This window comes from Artemia franciscana, chromosome 1 (assembly GCF_032884065.1).
Source record: "Artemia franciscana chromosome 1, ASM3288406v1, whole genome shotgun sequence".
In the NCBI taxonomy this organism is placed as follows: Eukaryota; Metazoa; Arthropoda; class Branchiopoda; order Anostraca; family Artemiidae; genus Artemia; species Artemia franciscana.
This window is the reverse complement of record NC_088863.1, coordinates 6,963,531-6,986,294: the sequence shown is the minus strand read 5'-3', so window position 1 is coordinate 6,986,294 and position 22,764 is coordinate 6,963,531. Positions and strand designations below refer to the sequence as shown.

General features: G+C 35.7%; 1 protein-coding gene across 1 annotated transcript in view; it reads right to left on the bottom strand.

Moving 5' to 3' along the window:
• The window catches only part of LOC136024929 (alpha-mannosidase 2-like), a gene marked incomplete at its 5' end in the record, with an annotated part of 48,252 nt that extends 29,538 nt beyond the window's left edge, over positions 1–18,714 (bottom strand). Inside the window, 2 exon segments of the mRNA XM_065700517.1 lie at positions 5,267–6,754; positions 18,581–18,714. Of these exon segments, the coding sequence (XP_065556589.1) occupies positions 5,267–6,754; positions 18,581–18,714 (1,622 nt within the window).
• Between the last annotated feature and the right edge of the window lie 4,050 nt (positions 18,715–22,764).

Sequence of the window (22,764 nt, the reverse complement as noted above, 5' to 3'; positions counted from 1 at the left end):
TTTTCATAAAGACGGTGGGAGCAGCGAAGGTGTTTTAAGTAAAATAGCCAAGGCTTAAGGTATTTTTCACAATTAAAAAAAGTTTTGAAGAACAGGGAGATAAGTCTGCAAATCACGATTAGAATATTGGAAGGTACAGTGATGACAGTGGTCAAATATGGCTCTGAAGCATGGGTACCCCGAAAAATGGATGAAGATTTATTAGAAGTTTTCCAGAAAAATTGCCTTAGGATTGTTCTAGGTACCCGGTTGACTCTATGTATTTCAAACAGTAGGCTGTGCGAAAGAAGTGGTTCTGTGGATGAAGGATGACAGATTCCCGAACAATGTCCTTTTTTGGCTAACCATCTAGGACTAAATGAAAAGCAGGTCGTCCTCGTCTGGGGTGGGAGGATGTCATAAAGAAAGATTTAAAGGAAATAGAAACTTCCTGGGAGGGTCTAAAGAGGGAGGCTTTGAATAGGTTGGGATCAAGGAAGAGCGTATGTAGCTGTATTGGCCTCAGGCGGATTGGTGCTGCGGTGAGTTGTTAATAATAGTAGAAGTATTTTATTTAGCATAATTTGGGCGACCAAAGAATAATTTACAGTTGTAATAGAAAAAAGAATAGTAGTCAACATTAACAATTTAAATTGTTAATTTACAGTTTAAATTGTTAAAATTGCCATTTAATTAACGTGGACTCTTGCAACCGAAGAATTATTCGACATCTATCAAACTTGACTTTAAGACCGTTTGATTTGCCAGAATTGACGTTTTCTAATGGTATCCCCTTAATTTAAAGATTAATTTGAACCTTTCCTTAATCAAAAAGCTCGTGGTAACGAACTGTTTTAAGGAGCGACCCGGCTCAATAGTGACCGAAAATCTAAAAAATGGAATTTGATATCAATAGTTACATCAAAAGAATAGCATTTTAATGCTGATTTTAAATATGTAAGTTTCATCAAGCTTAGTCTTACCCATCTAAAGTTAAGAGCCTGAGAAAATTTGCATTATTTTAGAAAATAGGAGGAAACACCACCTAAAAATCATAGAATCTTAACAAAAATTACATCACTAGATTGAGCGTATCAGAGAACCCTCTTGTAGAAGTTTCAAGCTTCTATCTGCAAAAAAAGTGGAAATTTGTAGTTTTTACCAAAACACGGATTACAGATGCGTGTTCATTTGTTTTTTTTTTTTTCCCAGGGGTGATCGTATCGACCCAGTGGTCCTAGAATGTTGCCCAAGGACTCTCTCTCCTGGTAATTTAAAGTTCTAGTGCCCCTTTTAAGTGACCAAAAATTGAAGGGCACCTAGGCCCCCACCCACGCTCATTGTTTTCCTAAAGTTACAGGAACAAAATTCTGAGACAACGATTTTGTTTAGCATAGTCTCAAAACATAATAACTATGTCGTTGGGGACAACTTACTCCCCCACAGTCCCCGGGGGAGGGGCTGCAAGTTACAAACTTTGACCAGTTTTTACATATAGTAACGGTTATTGGAAAGTGTACAGACGCTTTCAGGGGTTTTTTGGTTGGGGGAGGCTGGGGGGTTATGCAGAGGGAACTTTCCATGGAGGAATTTCTCATGGGGAAGAGAATTTCCATGAAGGGGGAGCAGGATTTTTTTAAAGCAATTTTTTAAAATATAATGAAAAAATAAATATGAAAAAGTTTTTTTTTCAACTGAAAGCAGCATTAAAACTTGAAACGAACAGATATTATTGCGCATGTGAGGGATTCACCTCCTCCTAATACCTCGCTCTTTACGCTAAAGTAATTTTATTAATTTCAACTACTTATTCTACGACCTTTGTGATTCAGGGTTCATCCCTGAGGAATTGGGACACAGAGGGGCTACAAGTTACAAACTTTGACCAGTGCTTGCATATAGTAATGGTTATTGGGAAGTGTGCAGGCATTTTCAGGAGGATTTTTTGGTTGGGGGAGGGATTGAGAAAAGAGGGATAGGCTTGGGGAACTTTCCATCGAGGAATTTGTCATGGTGGAAGAAAATTTCCATGAAGGGAGCGCAGGATTTACTAGCATTATAAAAAAAAACAATGAAAAAATAAATATTAAAAAGTTTTTTTTTTCAGCTGGAAGTAAGGAGCAGAATTAAAACTTAAAACAAACAGTATTTGTTACCCATATTAGCTCTAATACCCTGCTCTTTACGCTAAAGTATTTTTAGTAATTTCAACTATTTATTCTACGGCTTTTGTGATTCAGGGGTCATTCTTAATGAATTCGACAAAATTTAAGCTTTAGTGTGAAGATCGCTGTACTAACGAGGGGGCGTCAGTACCATATATGTAATAAAAGCACGAGAATACAAAACTTCTTTACGTAAGCTAATTTATAAGTTACGTATATCTTTTACTAATAAAAAGATTCGTATAAAACTAAAGTTCTAGTTGCCTTGTTAATTAACCAAAAAATCGGAGGGCAACTAGGCTTTCTCCCCCGCTATTTTACTCAAAATCACTCGACCAAATTATGAGAAAACCATTTAGCCAAAAAAAAAAAAAAAATGCAAATTTCGTTTTAATTATTCCTCTGCGGAGAGCCAAAACCAAAACATGCATTGATTCCAAAACGTCCAGAAATTAAATAAAAAAACAAGTTTTTTTAACTGAAAGTAAGGAGCGACATTAAAACTTAAAACGAACAGAAATTACTTCGTATATGAAAGGGGCTTCTTTCTCAAAACGCCCCGCTCTTTACGCTAAAGTTTTTTACAGTTTTAAAAATAAGAGTTGAGAGAAAGAGTCAATCTGTAAAGAGCGGGGCGTTGGTGAGAAAGAAGCCCCTTTCATATACGAAGTAATTTCTGTTCGTCTTAAGTTTTAATGTCGCTCCTTACTTTCAGTTAAAAAAACTTGTTTTTTTTTTATTTAATTTAATACAAAACCAGCTGCTAACCTTATTTCCTACCTTAACCGCAGCAGTGTTATTCTCGGGCATAGCACTAATCAGTTTAATATATTTGTCTGATATACGATACAAGGATAAGACCTCTGCTAAAGCTCTTCTACCAAGAGAATCGAATGCTTGCTCATAATCTATAAAACTGAGGACCAAAGGTACTTCTCAATTTTTAACTTAAAAGTGAAAATTTGGTCGACACATCATCTACCTTTTCTACAACCGCACTGTTCCTCTCTTATAAACTTTATCTACAGCATCAGCATCCCTCAGTTTAAAAGTATCGTATTACTAAGTCATTTGCAATCTACAGAGACCAGACTAATGCCTCAATAACTACGACACTCGCTCTTATCACCTTTCTTATACAGTGGTTTAATTGAAGTTTTCCTAAAATCATTAGCCGCTTCCCCTATTTCAAAAATCATATTCATAATCTTCATCAATTTATTTCTAACCTCTGAGCCACCATATTTAAGAAACTCATATACCACACCATCAGCACCAGGAGCCTTATTATTTTCTAATCTCTTTACTACTGTCACTTAGTCTTCCTCAAAAACAAATCCACTCACATCCAAGGTATCCCAAACTTTTCAATTTCCTCTATACCTTTTCCTGCAACTGTATCTCGGTTTCGCACATTCTCAAAATGTTCCGCTCATCTCTCTTTAACCCTTTATTTATCGATAATTGCGGCCCCGTTCCTAGCTTTAACTGGGACAAGTTCGGATTGACTACTCCCCCCTCGTTTATTAATATGCCAGTACAATATCTTACTATTATGCCGTTTAGCTGCATCTTTCAAATCTTCGGCAATTTTATACACGGCCTACACTTCAAACATCCGTAGTTCATATTTTAATGCTTTCTCCACTTTCTTTACATTTCTTTTGTTTTCACATGCTCTATCATTCAGATAATTCTTGTACAAACCCCTTATCCTCTCTAATAAACATAAGGCGTTTTCACAAATATTCCTAGCTGTGGTCTTAATTTTCTTCCCTAAGATACCACCAGCAACTTCACAAATTGTTTTTCTAAAATTATTCCAACCATCTTCCACAGTGTCAAATTTTAAACTCTCAAGTTTAGTATTCAACTGTTCCTGGAAAGTTTCTCTCAAATTCTAATCCTCACAATATTGATTCATAGTTCTTTTTAAAAATTTTTTGATCCTCTCAAGTTACTTATTCTATGCTATTCTATAAATGATAAATATACGTTAATACGAATAAACATATTGGTGTGAAAAACAGTTCGTTAAGAGATCATTCTTGGTGTTACGAATGACAGTAGAGGATTGAGAGCCCTTAGAAACTAGGGAAAGAGAACGCAAGAACAAAATAAAAAGATAACAGGATAGTTGGTTTCAAAATTTAACTTGTAGCTTAAAAAAGCTCAGACGAGTTTCATGTTAATCAAGTGTATACTGATTCCCAGCATTTTTGCCTAGACTTTCCCGAGACTTTCTTATTTGCCACCGTTTTTCTTAGTATCATAATTGGAGAATACTATGCAAATTTGTAAACCTCAAATTAAAAACAAATTATATTATTACATGAATTAATATACGACCGGCATATTCAATCAATCAATCAATCAATTTATTAATACTAAAGAAAACTATTACAAAAGTAAATCAGTTAATAGGCCCAAGAAGCTATGCTTGTAATGGGCCACAGAGAACAAAAATAAAACACTTATAAAATATATACAAAAAAAAAAAAAAAATTTAAAAGAAGAGAAGTGACATACAAATTGGGATAGAATTAAAAGAGAGACAAAAATTATTTAACTGGAAAGACCCGACGAAATAATGCCTTTACAAAAAGAAAAAGAGGGACATCCAAAGGGATGGAGTTCCATAATAGAATTGACTGATATACAGGAGACCACTGAGCTGCTGTAGAGGATCGTTTTGGTAAATTAAATCATCGAGAAGAATTACGCAAAGAAGAAAAGTACCTACCTGAGCCTGTCCTTGAGAAAAACTGCTGCAGGGTCGGTGGAAAACCACTCAATATTAATTGAGTGGTTTTAATTTTTAAAATTAACAATACATACTATAAGATATTTTGAGGAATGGCAAGAATACTTTCTTTAAGCTACAAATGAGCTTGCAAAGGAGAAACTTGCTTACAAATGACAGTAATGAGATTCTTCTCGGAACTCAAGATCAACCTCTCGCAGACATTTTATGACAACATGCAACATTTCTTTTAAAGATTTGGTGGCCCATTGATAAGACTTTTCACATATTATATTGCTTTTAAAGGCTAAAACTATCTAACATTTAAAACACCTTAGGAATTATTTAAAGAATAACCAGAAGCTAGAGAATAATTTACCTTTCATCTTGCTGTTCTCTAGTTGAATATCACCTTCCTTTACCTTCTGCTGATCAAATGGTACATTTCTATTGTCCAACTTTCCATTTTTGTAAACTGTAGCTATAGCAGTGTTACTGCTTTCTGCTTGGCCTATAACTTCGTAAAGAGCAAGAGATAAAGGATCAAGATTGGCAATAAAAACAACTTCAAAATTATTCTTAGAATAAAATAGTTCCCCATGCTCACTATGTGCATCGTCATTCACTAGTGTCCAAACGGGATTAATTTGGTGAGTAATAACAGTGCCAGTTGGATCTTTCACTAATACATATGGAGAGCTGGTTTTCACCTTAATAACTTCTTCTCGAAAATGTGGATCACTGTTATATAATACTACTCTGGCTTTACGTCCTTGTTCATTTACACGTATCCGTACTGGGCTATCTCCAAACGATTGACGTTCAATATCAGACGTCAAATCAACAAATTGACCCTCTCTGGATAGTAAGCTGCTTGCAGCAATATTTAGGGCATTATCAGTAATTTTTAAAGATGTAAGTAACTTCTGGCCATAGTCTAACATAACATTTTCCTTTGAAGTTCCTGTTATTGCGTCATGATGCTGAAATAAACCTAAATTTTGCCTGGCACTTGATAAGCTTGTATATTCTTTATCAAGGATCCGTGACCAAAAGTGGGATCCAGTTTGTCGTGCTCTTTGTGACGCAAAACTATACAGAATTTCAACTGCGCGTAAGTTTGCTTCAACTTCCCGTGTCATTGCCTTCCAATATGGTCGTGTGGTGAAATATCCACTCCAATAAGCAGGAATACCATCTGTAAAGATGTCACTGTAAACAAAAAAGTCACCTTGGATAGTCGTAAAACTTTTCTGACGAGATCGCACCGAGCTGAAATAATCAGACAAAGTGCCAAAAGATATATCCGTATTGTAGACATCACGGTTTTTGTTTATATAATCTGCTAGCTGCTTATAGTTGATGTACTGCTGATCCCACTCTTCTGGCTTATCATAGCGGAAGTCGTCACCAATAGGTACAAGAACAACATTATGTTGAAACAATGATGCGGAACGTCCATACTCTTCCAACAATATTTCAGCCTTTTCTTTGATATTCATTTTGTCGACAGGCTCAGCTTTCATTCCATATTCCGTGAATTCTCCCCGTATTTTACGGAAATCATAGTTGACACAAATGTTTGGATGAGGTCCACAGGAATGTTTAATGCTATAAATATCAAACGGAAAATTGTGGCAAAGTATATCACTGTGTCCATGACTATCCCATGTTTGTCGCCATATGAAGTCATCAGCTTGCTTTGCTGCAAGCCATTGCTTCCATGTGTAATGCATTCGTTGCGTGACGGTATTGTTCAGCCCTGAAGATCGCATTAAATAAGGTGCTACAGGACCATGACCAAAGGTGTCGATTGACCAAGAGGACTTTGGTGTAACACCAATGTTAGATTTGAGCCACTGATGCCCTGAAAGAGATGAAGAAAGCTCAATAGATATGTTTCTGGCAGGTAAATATATATATATATATATATATATATATATATATATATATATATATATATATATATATCTTAGAGGAGGCCTCAGTTTTTCCGGGATGATGTTAGGGGGGAGTATAGCAAATTATACGGAAACTGTAAAAAAAAATGCTTTCTATTTATAAAAGTAGATAAAGGACGACTCCTTGCGTGTATGCATGGTCTCATGGGGGGAAATGTCAAAAAAACTTTAATGTAGAATAAATATGAATAAACGGTACACTCATTGCCTAAACTCAGACCAAATGCAACACTATCATAGCCAAAGCAATAGTGTTGTCTTGGCGAAAGTAAAGAGCAATACACCTGAGGTATGTTGTTTTGTTTTTTTTTCATACCGTATGGAATTTGTAGAAACTTGAGAGGGGACTCACTCAGCTAAATATTGACGGTCACGCTGCCATTCTTAAGGGTTAAAAGGGATCGATAAAAATTAGCCCTCCTCCTATGCTATTTTTGCTGTAGGCCCCCTTGGTGTCCCCAATTAGGTACAATAGAAAACTTCAGAGAGCCATGTTGCTCAGAATGATAAAAGTGACTAGTAAATATGCTCCCAAGGATGATATGGCTCATGCAGCAACAGAAATAAGAGCCCTAAATTATGAAAATTACCCATTATTTATATATATTGGAGGTGGGGTATTTTTTTCATCCTGGCTCTCCTGGATCAACTGGCTTGACTAGCTTTGGAGTGGCCCCGAGGGTTTGTTTCTTCGGACAGGCAGACTACACACTTAACCGTAAATCCCAAGGCAAATGGGAACCTAAAATACAAAAGTCTGGGGACACAAGTTCTCAAATTCTGGATTCATTGGCCAAAAGAACTAAAAAGTGAATTAAGAAGGAGAGAAAGCATTTTCCGAAACAAAAAAAAAACTTAAGACTCCTAAGCTCTAACTGAACAAGAAAAAAAATTAATTACTTTTAAAACCGTCTTTGAGTTGAGGTCTTTATTTAACAATAAATTTCATAAGCAAAAACTACTTCAAGACAATCTCCCCCATAAGGCTCCATGGCTGGGGAAAAACAGGCGAGGAAAAAATACTAACACAAAAAAATATATACAAGATCCAAAAAAATCAAGTCGCCCACCTTAATAATCCCCAAAAATGACAAGCTAGGCAGGGAGTAGAATACAAGACGCTAGAATATTTGTCTGAACGGGAAAATCGTAGCTGCTAAACACTATTTATCTCGAAGTCTTTGGGTTAAAGGGATCAGATTGAACAAGAAAGGACTGTAAAATTGGGTTCCCTTGAAACTGGGCTTTGGATAATTTTTTTCTTTTTAATTAGCTAAACATTTATGTCTGAAAGTACTTGGACAAAGTAAGCCCCAAGCAAAAATAAAAAAGGAAAAAAAAATACTAGTTATCCTGAAAACAAATCTCAAAAAAGGCAAAAAAAAACTTTTTGTTAACAGTCTGAAACTTAAAACGAGTAGTCCACAGGCCATAAAGCCCCCCAAAATTAGAAGTTGAAAAGATATCGAAAAACTTTTTCTTTCCAAGGGCATTTGAGTCGTAGGGCCTAGGGGACCCCAATGCTTAGGAAGAAAATTCGAAAAAAAACCCGATTCCTCCAAAAATGGGGACCCAAAGAGAGCCCAAAGTAGCCCTTTGATTTCTGCATATACATATTACATTACCTTTAGTAATCAGCTAGAAACAGGTTGGATTCCAAAGTTTCTTGTAAAGAAGGTTTTGCCGATAAATCTGACATATTAAAATTCCTTCCAACAATAGGGCTAAATTAGAAAAGCATGCTTAATTTCAACCAGAATCAAAATAAATTATCGTTCACTATCTGAAAAAAAATTGCAAATCCACTTGAAAATATCTGTTGTTTTAGGAAAAACCATAAACTTTTAGCTCCTACAGTCAGCTTCCCTAAATTTTTAGCTCTTAAACTTTCCATTTTCTCATTTTGAACTAAAAGAAATGGAAAAAAATATTGGGGCATGCTTTTTCAGAAAACTTCCTTTGTTTGACAACCTTATACAAAAAATTCACACCTCATTCTTCATTTTTATTTGTCAAAATTTATCAGCCTTCTCACCCCCTCCTAAAACGAAAAAAGCAAAGTTAAGTGAAATTATACAACATAAAAATAAGGGAGCCGTCAAACATTCCGTAAAATCAAGTAGTTCGTGGTAACGAACTGTAGTAAAGAGCGACCCGGCTCAACAGTAACCAAAACTCTAAAAAACGGAATTTTGATACCAATAGTTACATCAAAAGAATCGCATTTTAATGCTGATTTGAAATATATAAATTTCGTCAAGTTTAGTCTTACCCATCAAAAGTTACGAGCCTGGGAATATTTGCCCTGTTTTTAGAAAATAGGGTGAAACACCCCCTAAAAGTCATAGAATCTTAATAAAAATCACACTATCAGTTTCAGCGTATCAGAGAATCCTATTGTACAAGTTCCAAGATCCTATCTACAAAAATGTAGAATTTTGTATTTTTTGCCAGAAGACAAATCACGGATGCGTGTTTATTTGTTTGTTTTTTTCGTTTTTTTTTTCTTTTTTCCCAGGGGTGATCGTATCGACACAGTGGTCCTATAATTTTGCGAGAGGGTTCATTTGAACGGAAACAAGAGGTTCTAGTGCCCTTTTCAAGTGACCAAAAAAATTGGAGGGCACCAAGGCCCCTTCCCACGCTCATTTTTTCCCAAAGTAGTCGGATCAAAATTCTGAGATAGCTATTTTATTCAGCATAGTCGAAAAACCTTATAACTATGTCTTTGGGGACGACTTACGTCCCCGTGGGAGGGGCTGCGAGTTGCAAATTTTGACCAGTGTTTGCATATATTAATGGTTATTGGGAAATGTAGAGACGTTTTCAGGGGGATTTTTTGGTTGAGAGGGGGGTATTTGAGAAGAGGGGGCTATGTGGGGGAAATTTTCCATGGAGGAATTTGTCATGGGGGAAAAAGATTTCCATAAAGGGGGCGCAGCATTTTCTTGCATCATTTAAAAAAAACAATGAGAAAATAAATATGAAAAAGTTTTTTTCAACTGGAAGTATGGAGTAGCATTAAAACTTAAAATGAACAGAAAATATTACGCATATAAGGGGTACAACTCCTCCTAATACCTCACTCTTTACGCTAAAGGGTTTTTAGTAACTTCAACTATTTATTCTACGGTATTTGTGATTCAGGGGACAAAATTTAAGCTTTAATGCAAAGATTTATTGACGAGGTATTGACGAGTGGGCGAACCTTTACATATACGTAATAAAAACATACAAACATAGAAGTTTGTTACGTAAGCTAATTCGAAAGTTACGTATATCTTTTACTAATGAAAACGTTCGTAAAAACTAAAAGTTCTAGTTGCCTATTTAAGTACCCAAAAAATTGGAGAGCAGCTGGGCCTCCTTCCCCTCCTTTTTTCGCAAAATCATTCGATCAAAACTATGGTAAAGCCATTTAGCCAAATAAATAAACATGCAAATTTCGCTTTAATTATTCATCTGCGGAGAGCCGAAATCAAAACATGGATTAACTAAAAAACGTTCAGAAATTAAATAAAAAAACAAGTTTTTTTAACTGAAAGTAAGGAGCGACATTAAAACTTAAAACGAACTGAAATTACCCCGTATATGAAAGGGACTGCTCCTTCTTCAACGCCCTGCTCTTTACGCTAAAGTTTTTACTGTTTTAAAAAGTAGAGTTGAGAGAAAGAGCCAAACTTTAGTGCAAAGAGCAAGGCGTTGAAAAGGGAGCAGCCCCTTTCATATACGGGGTAATTTCTGTTCGTTTTAAGTTTTAATGTCGCTCCTTACTTTTAAAAAAACTTGTTTTTTAATTTAATATTCTACAAAATTCAGATTAACTCATTCCATTTAACTGAATATAAGAAAGTCATATAATCAATCTTTGAAATCCAAAGTAATTTATCAGCTTCAGATCAACGTTGAATTTATTTATTCGAAAATCCTCTTTCTATCAGTAAAACATTTCTTTTTCTCAATACTCAAAACAATCAATATATCCCGAATCGTGTCTGTCACCACTGAAGGGTAAAAACAGGCAATATAATTTTCTTCTGCTTCTGATTTCTATTCAAACAAACTCAAACCAATAATATAAATGAATCACGGTCTTTTCTTATTATACCAAAGGCAAGCTAGTGTGAGACAAAATAAACAAACGTTTAAAGTTTTAAATATAAAGAGAGATTAAAAATTCTAAATTAATATGAAGATTTAGATTTTCTTTGAGGGTCGACCTATAGTTGCCTTTGAAGAAGAACAGATTGCTGTTGTTTGAATTTTTACACGCAAAATGTATTGTCAAGTATAATTAATGAGTTTACTTATCTTTCGTCATGAGTCAATGAGGCAAAACTGACAAAATGGGGCACTGCTGGTAAAACTTCATAGTTAAAAAAGAAATCATAGAAAATTGTGGTTTTCAGGAATGAATAGTCCTAATAGGCCATGAATAGGCCATGTTTCTGTCCACACCCAAATTCGTCAATGTATTTTTAGCTTGGCTTTTGCTGTTTTTTCATCCAAAGTCACGGGCTTACGGAGGAGGGGGCAAGAGGCAGCTGCCCCCCAGAACTTCAAATTTAAACTAGATATGGGTGAAAAAGCAGATGGTTGAAAAAGCAGTTAAAAAATGGTATTATGGCTAAAAAACAATTGATAAAAGGTAGGTGGTTGAAAAAGCTGGAAATAAACAGAAATATCCAAATATCGGTTCCGATATCGATATCGTACCGCGACAGACGTAAAATTTGTTTTTACTGTAGCACCTAAAATCGCTGCTTAGCACGCGAAATTGGGCGATTTTAACACTTCAGAAACTAACCGTTGTGGCAACCCTGTACACATTACTACCTCGTGCTGTACCCCCTTTTGGAGGGCTTATTTATCAGAAGTGCTTAACAACTAACCAATGAAGCCGCTTGAACTATTGAATCGTCAATGTTTAACATCTTTACCACCCCTTTCGTAACCATCTATATAGCGAACATAAAATCGAATTGTAATAGGAATTTTAATAAATGTAATAAAAATTGAATCCAAGATTTTTAAAGATATACATGGTTGGGTATAGGTTCAACTTAACCAGTTCAAACATTCCGATTTCGCTTTTGCTTTCTTGATAGGAATTAATCGTTGTGGCAACTCTCTACACATTGCTACCTCGTGTTGTATCCCCTTTTGGAGCGGTTATTTATCAGAAGTGCTTAACAACTAACCAATGAAGCCGCTTGAACTATTGATTCGTCAATGTAAACATCTTTACCATCCCTTTCGTAGCCATCTATATAACGAACATAAAATTGAATTCTAATAGAAATTGTAATAAATGTAATAAAAATCGAATTCAAAATTTTTTAAGATATACATGGTTGGGCAAGGCTCAACTTAACCAGTTCGAACATTCCGATTTCACAATTGATTTCTCGATGCTTTAACTATTTGTCAGAATTGCTTAACAACTAACTAATAAAGCTGCTTGAAATCGTCAACGTAAACATCTTTACCGTACCCTGTCGCAGCCATCTATATAATGAATAGTCTATAACACTTATGATTAAGAAAAAATCAACGTTTATAACCATGAAAAAAAGGCCATGGAGATATATTAAATATGTAGGCATGTAGATAAATTATAACTTTTTTCTATTTGATAAATATGAAAACATGGAGGCTATGCCTCAAAAGTGCCACTACAATCAGACGTTGAAAAGAACAGAGAATTTACAACCATTGAGGTGCAGTCTTTTCAATCAATCAATTAATCAATGAGTATGATTTTATTTGTACAGTAATAAACTAACCAATCAACCGAAAACTAACCAATCAACACAACCGATATTTTTGAACCAAAAGTAAGCTTGTGTCAGACAAATTAATTGAACGTTTATGGTTTTAAATATAAATAAAAAGGAAAAATCTTGAAGAGTAAAGTGCGAACAGACGTAGAGAGAAAGGGAAGAGATAGGGTTGTGTTACAGCAGAAAATTGGGGAGAATCAGAAAGAACTGACTTGTATTAAATAAAATAGTACTGAAATAACATATAAAGTCAGTACTTGAAGGAGTCTGACCTTGAGGAACTGTTGCGAAGTTATCCTGAGTTTTGGAGTGATGGATTTTTTCTTTTTTTTTCGTCTTTTTACTAATATACTTCTATGCACTAAGCGTACTAAGTACTAATATGCTAATTCGAAAATTGACATTACAAGTTATTTGAAACTCAACCCCACTTCTATTGTCCTTATTAAGTTACCCCAACAAACTTGCATTAGCAATTGCTTCTTAGTTATGATTAAGCTTGGTTTTCTCAAGCGCTATTCATTTCATGAACTTGTTGATTAAAAAAAAAAAAAAAAAAAAAGGACTTCAAGCGTTAAAGCAATGACCTTCATATTTTGTCTTTATTTCTAAAACCCTAACCAGAAAGAGTTTTCGATAGCAGCCTGGATTCGCTTTTAAGAAAAGAGAATCCTGGCCAACATACAAGTTTCGGCCTGGCAGCCGTTCGTTTGTCACTCGGATCAACGGAAATCGATGTCACTTTCACAAGTCAGATCGCAAATATCGCTCTTTTATAATCAAATGAAAAACAACAAGTTTTGAAAAACTGCAACTTTAAACATTAAAAAAAAAGAGAGATTGTTCTGTATATGAGGGGGTTGCTCCGTCCTTAATACCTCACTCTTTACGCTTAAGTTTTTTAAGTACTTAAAAAAAGCTTATTATTCTAGTTAATTGACCTTTGTCTTTCAGAGTTGTTCTCAAAGAACTGGAACAAAAGGTCAAACTCTAGCACAAAGAGTGTTGTATCGAGGAGGCACAATCCCCATTTATTCCCCTACACGGAAAATTTCTGTTCATTTGAAGTTTCAATGTTGCTGCTTACTTTCGGTTGAAAGAATCCGTCTTACTTATTTTCTGATTATTTTTCGAACAAGTCGGAAAATCCGACCTGTCCATGGAAAACTCCCTCCCCCTATGGGAAATTTCTCCCACTTAAAATATCCTACCCCTCTCAGAAAATTCCCTCCCCCAGATAATTTCATCCTCACTGAAAATTCCCCCAGGAAAATTTCTTGCAGACAATCCTGCCTGAAAGTTTTCCTTGGCATACTTTTGTTTGAAAAAGACTTTTAACTTCTAATCGTTTTTAAGAAATGCCAGAAATCCCCCACAGTGGCAAAATGTTTTCCAGAAATCACCACAACCCCAGTAGAAAGTTGCCCCCATATAAAATGTCTCGTGGAGAATTCCTCTCGGGGATCTCCTCCCACGGACAAATCCAACATACAATTTCCAACTCCGCTAAAAATTTATTCCGGATAATTTCCCGCAACAAGTCTTCATGTAAAATTGAGTGAGCACAGAGAAAGTAAGACAAATAAAAAAAAATTACGCATGAGAACTCTGGCAAATCCTGTCAGTGTCAAATTTCCCCCAGGAACTTTTACCAAGAAAACTTCCCTCCCGACGGAGAATCCTCCCCGTGGAATACCCCCCCCCCCCAAAAAAATGTCTGTATACTTCTTAATACCAAATACAAGAATAAACAATGCGCAAATTTCATAACTTACAGCCCCTCCCCCAGGGACTGTGGAGGGGCCAAATTATCCCCAACGGCAATGTGATTGCACCTTTCAACCATCTTAAGCAAAATGACTATCTTAAAATTTTGATTGTACGTTTTTTGGGGGAAAAGGGGCATGTGCGGGGACTACTTGCCCTCCATTTCTTTCGGTCACTTAAAAGAACACTAGAACTTTGAGTTTCCATTTGAATGAGCCCTCTCCTGATATTCTAGGACCCTTGTTTCGATACGATCACTACTGGGTAAACAAATAAACACGCATCCGTGATCTATCTACTGGCAAAAAAAGATGGGATCTTGAAACTTTTACAGTAGGGTTCTCTGACATTTTGAATCTGACGGCGCAGTTGTCGTCAAGATTCCAAGACAGATAGGGGGTATATCCCCCCTCTTTTCCGAAAATCAGGCACATTTTCTCGTGATCGTAGCATTTGATGGGTAACACTAAGCTTAATGAATCTTATAGGTTCAGGATCAAACAGTTCGTGGTAACGAACTGTAGTAAGGAGCGATCCGGCTCAATAGTAACCAAAACTCTAAAAAATTGAATTTTGATATAAATAGCTACATCAAAAGAATCGCATTTTAATGCTGATTTTAAATATATAAGTTTCATCAAGTTTAGTCTTAGCCATCAAAAGTTACGAGCCTGAGAAAATTTGCCTTATTTAGGAAAATAGGGGGAAACACCCCCTAAAAGTCGTAGGATCTTAACGAAAATGACACCATCAGATTCAGTGTATCAGAGAACCCTACTGTAGAAGTTTCAAGTTCCTATCTACAAAAATGTGGAATTTTGCATTTTTTGCCAGAAGACAAATCACGGGTGCGTGTTTATTTGTTTGTTTTTTTGTTTTTTTTTTTTTTCCCCAGGGGTCATCGTATCGACCAAGTGGTCCTAGAATGTCACAAGAGGGCTCATTCTAACGGAAATGAAAAGTTCTAGTGCCCTTTTTAAGTGACCAAAAAAATTGGAGGGCATCTAGGCCCCCTCCCACGCTCATTTTTTTCCCAAAGTCAACGGATCAAAATTTTGAGATAGCCATTTTGTTGAGCATAGTCGAAAATCTTAATAACTATGTTTTTGGGGATGACTTACTCCCCCACAGTCCCTGGGGGAGGGGTTGCAAGTTACAAACTTCAACCAGTGTTTACATATAATAATGGTTATTGGGAAGTGTACAGACGTTTTCAGGGGGATTTTTTTGGTTTTGGGGGTAGGGTTGAGGGAGGGGGCTATGTGGGAGGATCTTTCCTTGGAGAAATATGCCATGGGGGAAAAAATTCAATGAAAAGGGCGCAGGATTTTCTAGCATTACTATAAAAAAAAACAATGAAAAAATAAACATGAAAACGTTTTTTCAAATGAAAGTAAGGAATAGCATTGAAATTTAAAACAAACAGAGATTATTACGCATATGAAGGGTTCTAAAAATACTTTAGCATAAAGAGCGAGGTATTTAGGAGGAGATAAATACCTCGCTCTTTATGCTAAAATATTTTTAGTGATTTCAACTATTTATTCTACGGCCTATTTGATTCAGGGGTCATTCTTAAAGAATTGGAACAAAACTTACGATTTAGTGTAAAGAGTGAGGTATTAACGAGGGTACAAACCCCCTCGTACACATAATAAAAATATAAGAATATAAAAGTTTGTTACGTAAGTTAATTCTTAAGTTACGTATATTTTTTACTAATAAAAACGTTCGTTGAATATTAAAAGTTCTAGTAGCCTTTTTAAGTAACCGAAAAATTGGAGGGCAGCTAGGCCTCCTTCCCCACCCCTTATTTCTCAAAATCGTCTGATCAAAACTAAGAGAAAGCCATTTAGCCAAAAAAAATTAATATACTAATTTCATTTCAATAATTTATGCGCGGAGAGCCAAAATCAAACATGCATTAATTCAAAAACGTTCAGAAATTAAATAAAAAAAACTAGTTTTTTTAACTGAAAGTAAGGAGCGACATTAAAACTTAAAAAGAACAGAAATTACTCCGTATATGAAATGGGTTGTCCCCTCCGCAGTCCCACGCTCTTTACGCTAAAGTTTTTAGTTGTTTTAAAAAGTAGAATTGTGGCAAAGAGTCAAACTTTAGCGTAAAGAGCGTGGGACTGCGGAGGGGACAACCCATTTCATATACGGAGTAATTTCTGTTCTTTTAAGTTTTAATGTCGCTCCTTACTTTCAGTTAAAAAAACTAGTTTTTTTTATTTAATTAGCATTAAAAGCCAATACTTTTGATGTATCAATTGACACGAAAATTCAGTTTTTTAGATTTTTAGTTACTTTTGAGCCGAGTCGCTTCTTGCTTACAGTTCATTTCCAAAAACTGTTGGATGATTTGTCCTGTTTTAATAATTCTATTTAGTTTAGCCCTTAATACTAAATTAAATAAAAAAACAAGTTTTTTTAACTGAAAGTAAGGAGCGACATTAAAACTTAAAACGAACAGAAATTACTTCGTATATGAAAGAGGCTGCTTCCTCATCAACGCCCCGCTCTTTACGCTAAAGTTTGACTCTGTCTATCAATTCTTCTTTTTAAAACAGTAAAAAACTTTAGCGTAAAGAGCGGGGCGTTGATGAGGAAGCAGCCTCTTTCATATACGAAGTAATTTCTGTTCGTTTTAAGTTTTAATGTCGCTCCTTACTTTCAGTTAAAAAACTTGATTTTTTTATTTAATTTCTGAACGTTCTTGAATCAATGTATGTTTTGATTTTGGCTCTCCGCAGAGGAATAATTAAAACGAAATTTGCATTTTTTTTTTTTTTTGGCTAAATGGCTTTCTCATAATTTTGATCGAATGATTTTGAGAAAAAAAGAGCGAGGGAGGAAGCCTAGTTGCCCTCCGATTTTTTGGTTAATTAAAAAGGCAACTAGAACTTTTAATTTTTTACGAATATTTTTATTAGTAAGAGATTTACGTAACTTATAAATTAGCTTACGTAAAGAACTTTTGTATTCTCATATTTTTATTACATATATGAGGGGGTTCACCCCCTTGTCAGATCCTCGCTCCTTACACTAAAGCTTAAATTTTGTCCCAATTCATTAAGAATGACCCTTAAATCACAAAAGCCGTAGAATAAATAGTTGAAATTACTAAAAATACTTTAACGTAAAGAGCGAGGTATTAGGAGGAGGTGAGCCCCTCAAATGGGTAATAATTTCTGTTTGTTTTAAATTTTAATGCTGTTCCTTACTTCCAGCTGAAAGTACTTTTTCATATTTATTTTTTCATTGTGTTTTTAAATAATGCTAGTAAATCCTGCGCTCCCTTCATGGAGATTTTCATCCCCCATGACAAATTATCGATGGAAAGTTTCCCCAGCATATCCCCCTCTTCTCAACCCCTCCCCCAACCAAAAAAATCCTCCTGAAAACGCCTGTACACTTCCCAATAACCATTACTATATTTAAGCATTGGTCAAAGTTTGTAACTTGTTGCCCCTCCCATGGGGACTGTGGGGGAGTAAGTCGTCCCTAAAGACATAGTTATAAGGTTTTTCGACTACGCTGAATAAAATGGCTATCTCAGAATTTTGATCCGTTGACATTGGTAAAATAATTAGCGTGGGAGGGGGCCTAGGTGCCCTCCAATTTTTTTGGTCACTTAAAAAGGGCACTAGAACTTTTCATTTCCGTTAGAATGAGCCCTCTTGCAACATTCTAGGACAACTGGGTCGATACGATCACCCCTGGGAAAAAGAAAAAAAAACAAAAAAACAAAAAACAAATAAACACGCATCCGTGATCTGTCTTCTGGCAAAAAATACAAAATTCCACATTTTTTTAGATAGGAGCTTGAAACTTCTACAGTAGAGTTCTCTGATACCCTGAATCTGATGGTGTGATTTTTCGTTAAGATTCTATGACTTTTAGGGGGCGTTTCCCCCTATTTTCTAAAATAAGGCAAATTTTCTCAGGCTCGTAACTTTTGATGGGTAAAACTAAACTTGGATGAAACTTATATATTTAAAATCAGCATTAAAATGCGATTCTTTTGATGTAGGTATTGGTACCAAAATTCCATTTTTTAGAGTTTTGGTTACTATTGAGCCGGGTCGCTCCTTACTACAGTTCGTTACCACGAACTGTTTGATACACTAAAGATAATAGTTAATACAGCAATTCTTTGAGCAAAGGGTAGCATACCCTCAATTATCTGGTCTAGCATGGAATAGAAATGCGTGGTTGCTTCATCAGTCATTACCCAGGAGCCTGACGTAAACTCCAATCTTGCTTCACTGACTAACTTCTTCACAAGTTTTCTCTTCCTTGGATGTAGGCTAGAAAAAAATATCTCATATCGATTTAATGAGTCAGGTACAGTAATATTATGTCAGGGGTGCTAATTCATGAAAACGTAGGGGGAGGGTCAAGGACTTCTATTAATTTTTGTATTGATGAATATCCAAAAAAGGCGATTTTCGAAGTCAACGGATGGGAATAAATTTTGCTTTTGTATATTTTTCTAGTGAACATATAAAACCAGTTATTTTTCCAGATAAAGGGGGGAGGTGATTCTCCCCTGCCCCTCTCCCAAATTAGCACCTCTATCTTCTTGCAATGAACATTTTTGAATCTGATTCTTTTCGCTAAAATACTAAACTAGAAACTAAAATACTAAAATAAAAAATAGCCCCCAGTAGTACTTCGGGAAATACACCTTTTCGAGCAGATATAAAATCTAAAAATCTTTAAAGCTTATTTTTAACGCAAACGTTTTGCCAAAATCTAAGACAAAAAAAATTCCACTACAATACCAAAGGATTAACATTGCTAAGACAAGCAAGCAATAAATAGATCCGAGCTTATAAATGTTTGTATAAGCTGGATTTGTATTACTATCTTATTGCTCAAGGAATCATTACAATTAATCTGATTGATAAGAATCTTTGAGAATTCTAGAAATAACACTCACTTGGGAAAATACTAATATGTTGGCCAATAAAAAAGCGAGACACAAATAATGCAATGAGAGCAGGCTAAGGATTATAAGGATGAAAAAGTTTATTTTTATTAATCATTATTCAACATAATTCATTAATGCTGTTTAATAAACGAGGTAAAAAGAAGATATTATAAGAAAAAAGAAATAAACATTTCAAACACTTTTAATTAGCTTTGAGGGTATAGGTTAAAGAAGACAAAAGATATCAAATATATATTTATGAGTAATGTGACGAGCTCAGGACATTTCTAAGGGGAGGAAGGTATGCTCACGACATTTAGTCTTCCATGCAATAGTTGTTAGAATAAAGTTTTCAAACAGTTCGTGATTACGAACTGTAGTAAGGAGTGACCCGGCTCAGTAGTAACAAAAGCTCTAAAAAACGGACTTTTGATATCAATTTTGATATCAATAGCTACATCAAAAGAGTCGCATTTTAATTCTGATTTTAAATATATAAGTTTAATCAAGTTTAGTCTTACTCATCAAAAGTTAAGAGCCTGAGAAAATTTGCCTTATTTAGAAAATAGGGGAAAGTAGCCGCTAAAAGTCATAGAATCTTAAACGAAAATCACACCATCAGATTCAGCGTATCAGAGAACCCTATTGTAGAAGTTTCAAGCTCCTATCTACAAAAATGTGGAATTTTGTATTTTTTGCCAGAAGGCAGATCACGGATGCGTGTTTATTTGTTCTTTGTTTTTGTTTTTTGTTGTTTTTTTCCCAGGGGTGATCGTATCGACCCAGTGGTCCTAGAATCTTGCGAGAGGTCTCATTCTAACGGAAATGAAAAGTTCTAGTGCCCTTTTTAAGTGACTAAAAAAATTGGAGGGTACCTAGGCCCCCTCCCACGCTAATTATTTTCCCAAAGTCACCAGATCAAAATTCTGAGATAACCATTTTATTCAGCGTAGTCCAAAAACCTTATAACTATGTCTTTGGGGACGACTCACTCCTCCACAGTCCCCGTGGGAGGGGCCACAAGTTACAAACTTTGACCTGTGCTTACATACAGTAATGGTTATTTGGAAGTGTATAGACGTTTTAAGGAGGATTTTTAGGTTGGGGGGGGGGTTGAGAAGAGGGGGACATGTTGGGGGAAATTTCTATGGAGGAATTTGTCATGGGGGAAGAAAGTTTTCATGAAGGAAGCGCAGGATTATCAAGTATTATTTAAAAAAATACAATGAAAAAATAAATATGAAAAAGTTTTTTCAACTGAAAGTAAGGTGAAGCATTAAAATTTAAAACGAACAGAAATTATTACACATATGATGGGCTCACCTCCTCCTAATATCTCGCTCTTTTTAAAGCTAAAGTATTTTTAGTAATTTCAAACTATTTATTCTACGGCTTTTGTGATTCAGGGGTCATTCTTAAGAAATTGGAACAAAATTTAAGCTTTAGTTTAAAGAGCGAGGTTCTGACGAGGGGGTGAGCCCCTTCGTATACGTAATAAAAACATGAGAATACAGAAATTCGCTACGTAAGCTAATTTTTAAGTTACGTATATCTTTTACTAATAAAAACATTGGTAAAAAAATTAAAAGTTCTAGTTGCCTTTTTAAGTAACCAAAATTGGAGGGCAACTAGGCCTCCTCCCCCCGCTCCTTTTTTCTCAAAATCATTCAATCAAAACTATTAGAAAGCCATTTAGCAAAAAAAAAATAAAAAAAATGCAAATTTCGTTTAAAAAAATTCCTCTGCGGAGAGCCAAAATCAAAACATGCATTCATTCAAAAACTTTCAGAAATTAAATAAAAAAAATCAAGTTTTTTTAACGGAAAGTAAGGAGCGATATTATCAAACAGTTCGTGGTAACGAACTGTAGTAAGGAGCGACCCGGCTCAATAGTAACCAAAACTCTAAAAAATGGAATTTTGATACCAATAGCTATATCAAAAGAATCGCATTTTAATGCTGGTTTTAAATATATAAGTTTCATCAAGTTTAGTCTTACCAATCAAAAGTTACGAGCCTGAGAAAATTTGCATTATTTTAGAAAATAGGGGGAAACACCCCCTAAAAGTCATAGAATCTTAACGAAAATCACACCAACAGATTCAGCGTATCAGAGAACCCTATTGTAGAAGTTTCGAGCTCCTATCTACAAAAATGTGGAATTTTGCATTTTTTTGCCAGAAGGCAGATCACGAATGCGTGTTTATTTGTTTTTGTTTTTTTTTTCCCAGGGGTGATCGTATCGACCCAATAGTCCTAGAATGTTGCAAGAGGGCTCATTCTAACGGAAATGAAAAGTTCTAGTGCCCTTTTAAAGTGACCAAAAAAATTGGAGGGCACCTAGGCCCCCTCCCACGCAAATTATTTTCCCAAAGTCAACGGATCAAAATTCTGAGATAGCCATTTTATTCAGCGTAGTCGAAAAACCTTATAACTATGTCTTTGGGGACGACTTACTCCCCCACAGTCCCCGTGGGAGGGGCAACAAGTTACAAACTTTGACCTGTGCTTACATATAGTAATGGTTATTGGGAAGTATACAGGCGTTTTCAGGAGGATTTTTATGGCACTTGGTATTAAACCAAGTGACATTATAGCAGTCGCCAATTCTGTCGGTCTGTCGGTCTGTCGGTCCCGGTTTTGCTACTTTAGGCACTTCCAGGTAAGCTAGGACGGTGAAATTTGGCAAGCGTATCAGGGACCAGATTAAATTAGAAATAGTCGTTTTCCCGATTTGACCATCTGGGGGGGAGTGGGGGCCCCGGTTAATTCGCAAAAAAATAGAAAAAATGAAGTATTTTTAACTTATGAGCGGGTGATTGGATCTTAATGAAATTTGAGGTTTGGAATGATATTGTGTCTCAGAGCTCTTATTTAAATCCCGACCGGATCTGATGACATTAGGGGGAGTTGGAGGGGGAAAAACCTAAAGTCCCGGTTTTGCTACTTTAGGCACTTCCAGGTAAGCTAGGACGATGAAAATTTGGCAAGCGTATCAGGGACCGGACCAGATTAAATTAGAAATAGTCGTTTTCCCGATTTGACCATCTGGGGGGGGGAGTAGGGGCCGGTTAATTCGGAAAAAATAGAAAAAATGAAGTATTTTTAACTTATGAGCGGGTGATTGGATCTTAATGAAATTTGATGTTTGGAATGATATTGTGTCTCAGAGCTCTTATTTTAAATCCCGACTGGGTCTGATGACATTGGGGGGAGTTGGAGGGGGGGAACCTAAAATCTTGGAAAACACTTAGAGTGGAGGGATCGGGATGAAACTTGATGGGAAAAATAAGCACAAGTCCCAGATACATGATTGACATAATCGGAACTGATTTGCTCTCTTTGGGGTAGTTGGGGGGGGGAGTAATTCTTAAAAATTAGAAAAATGAGGTATTTTCAACTTACGAACGGGTGATCGGATCTC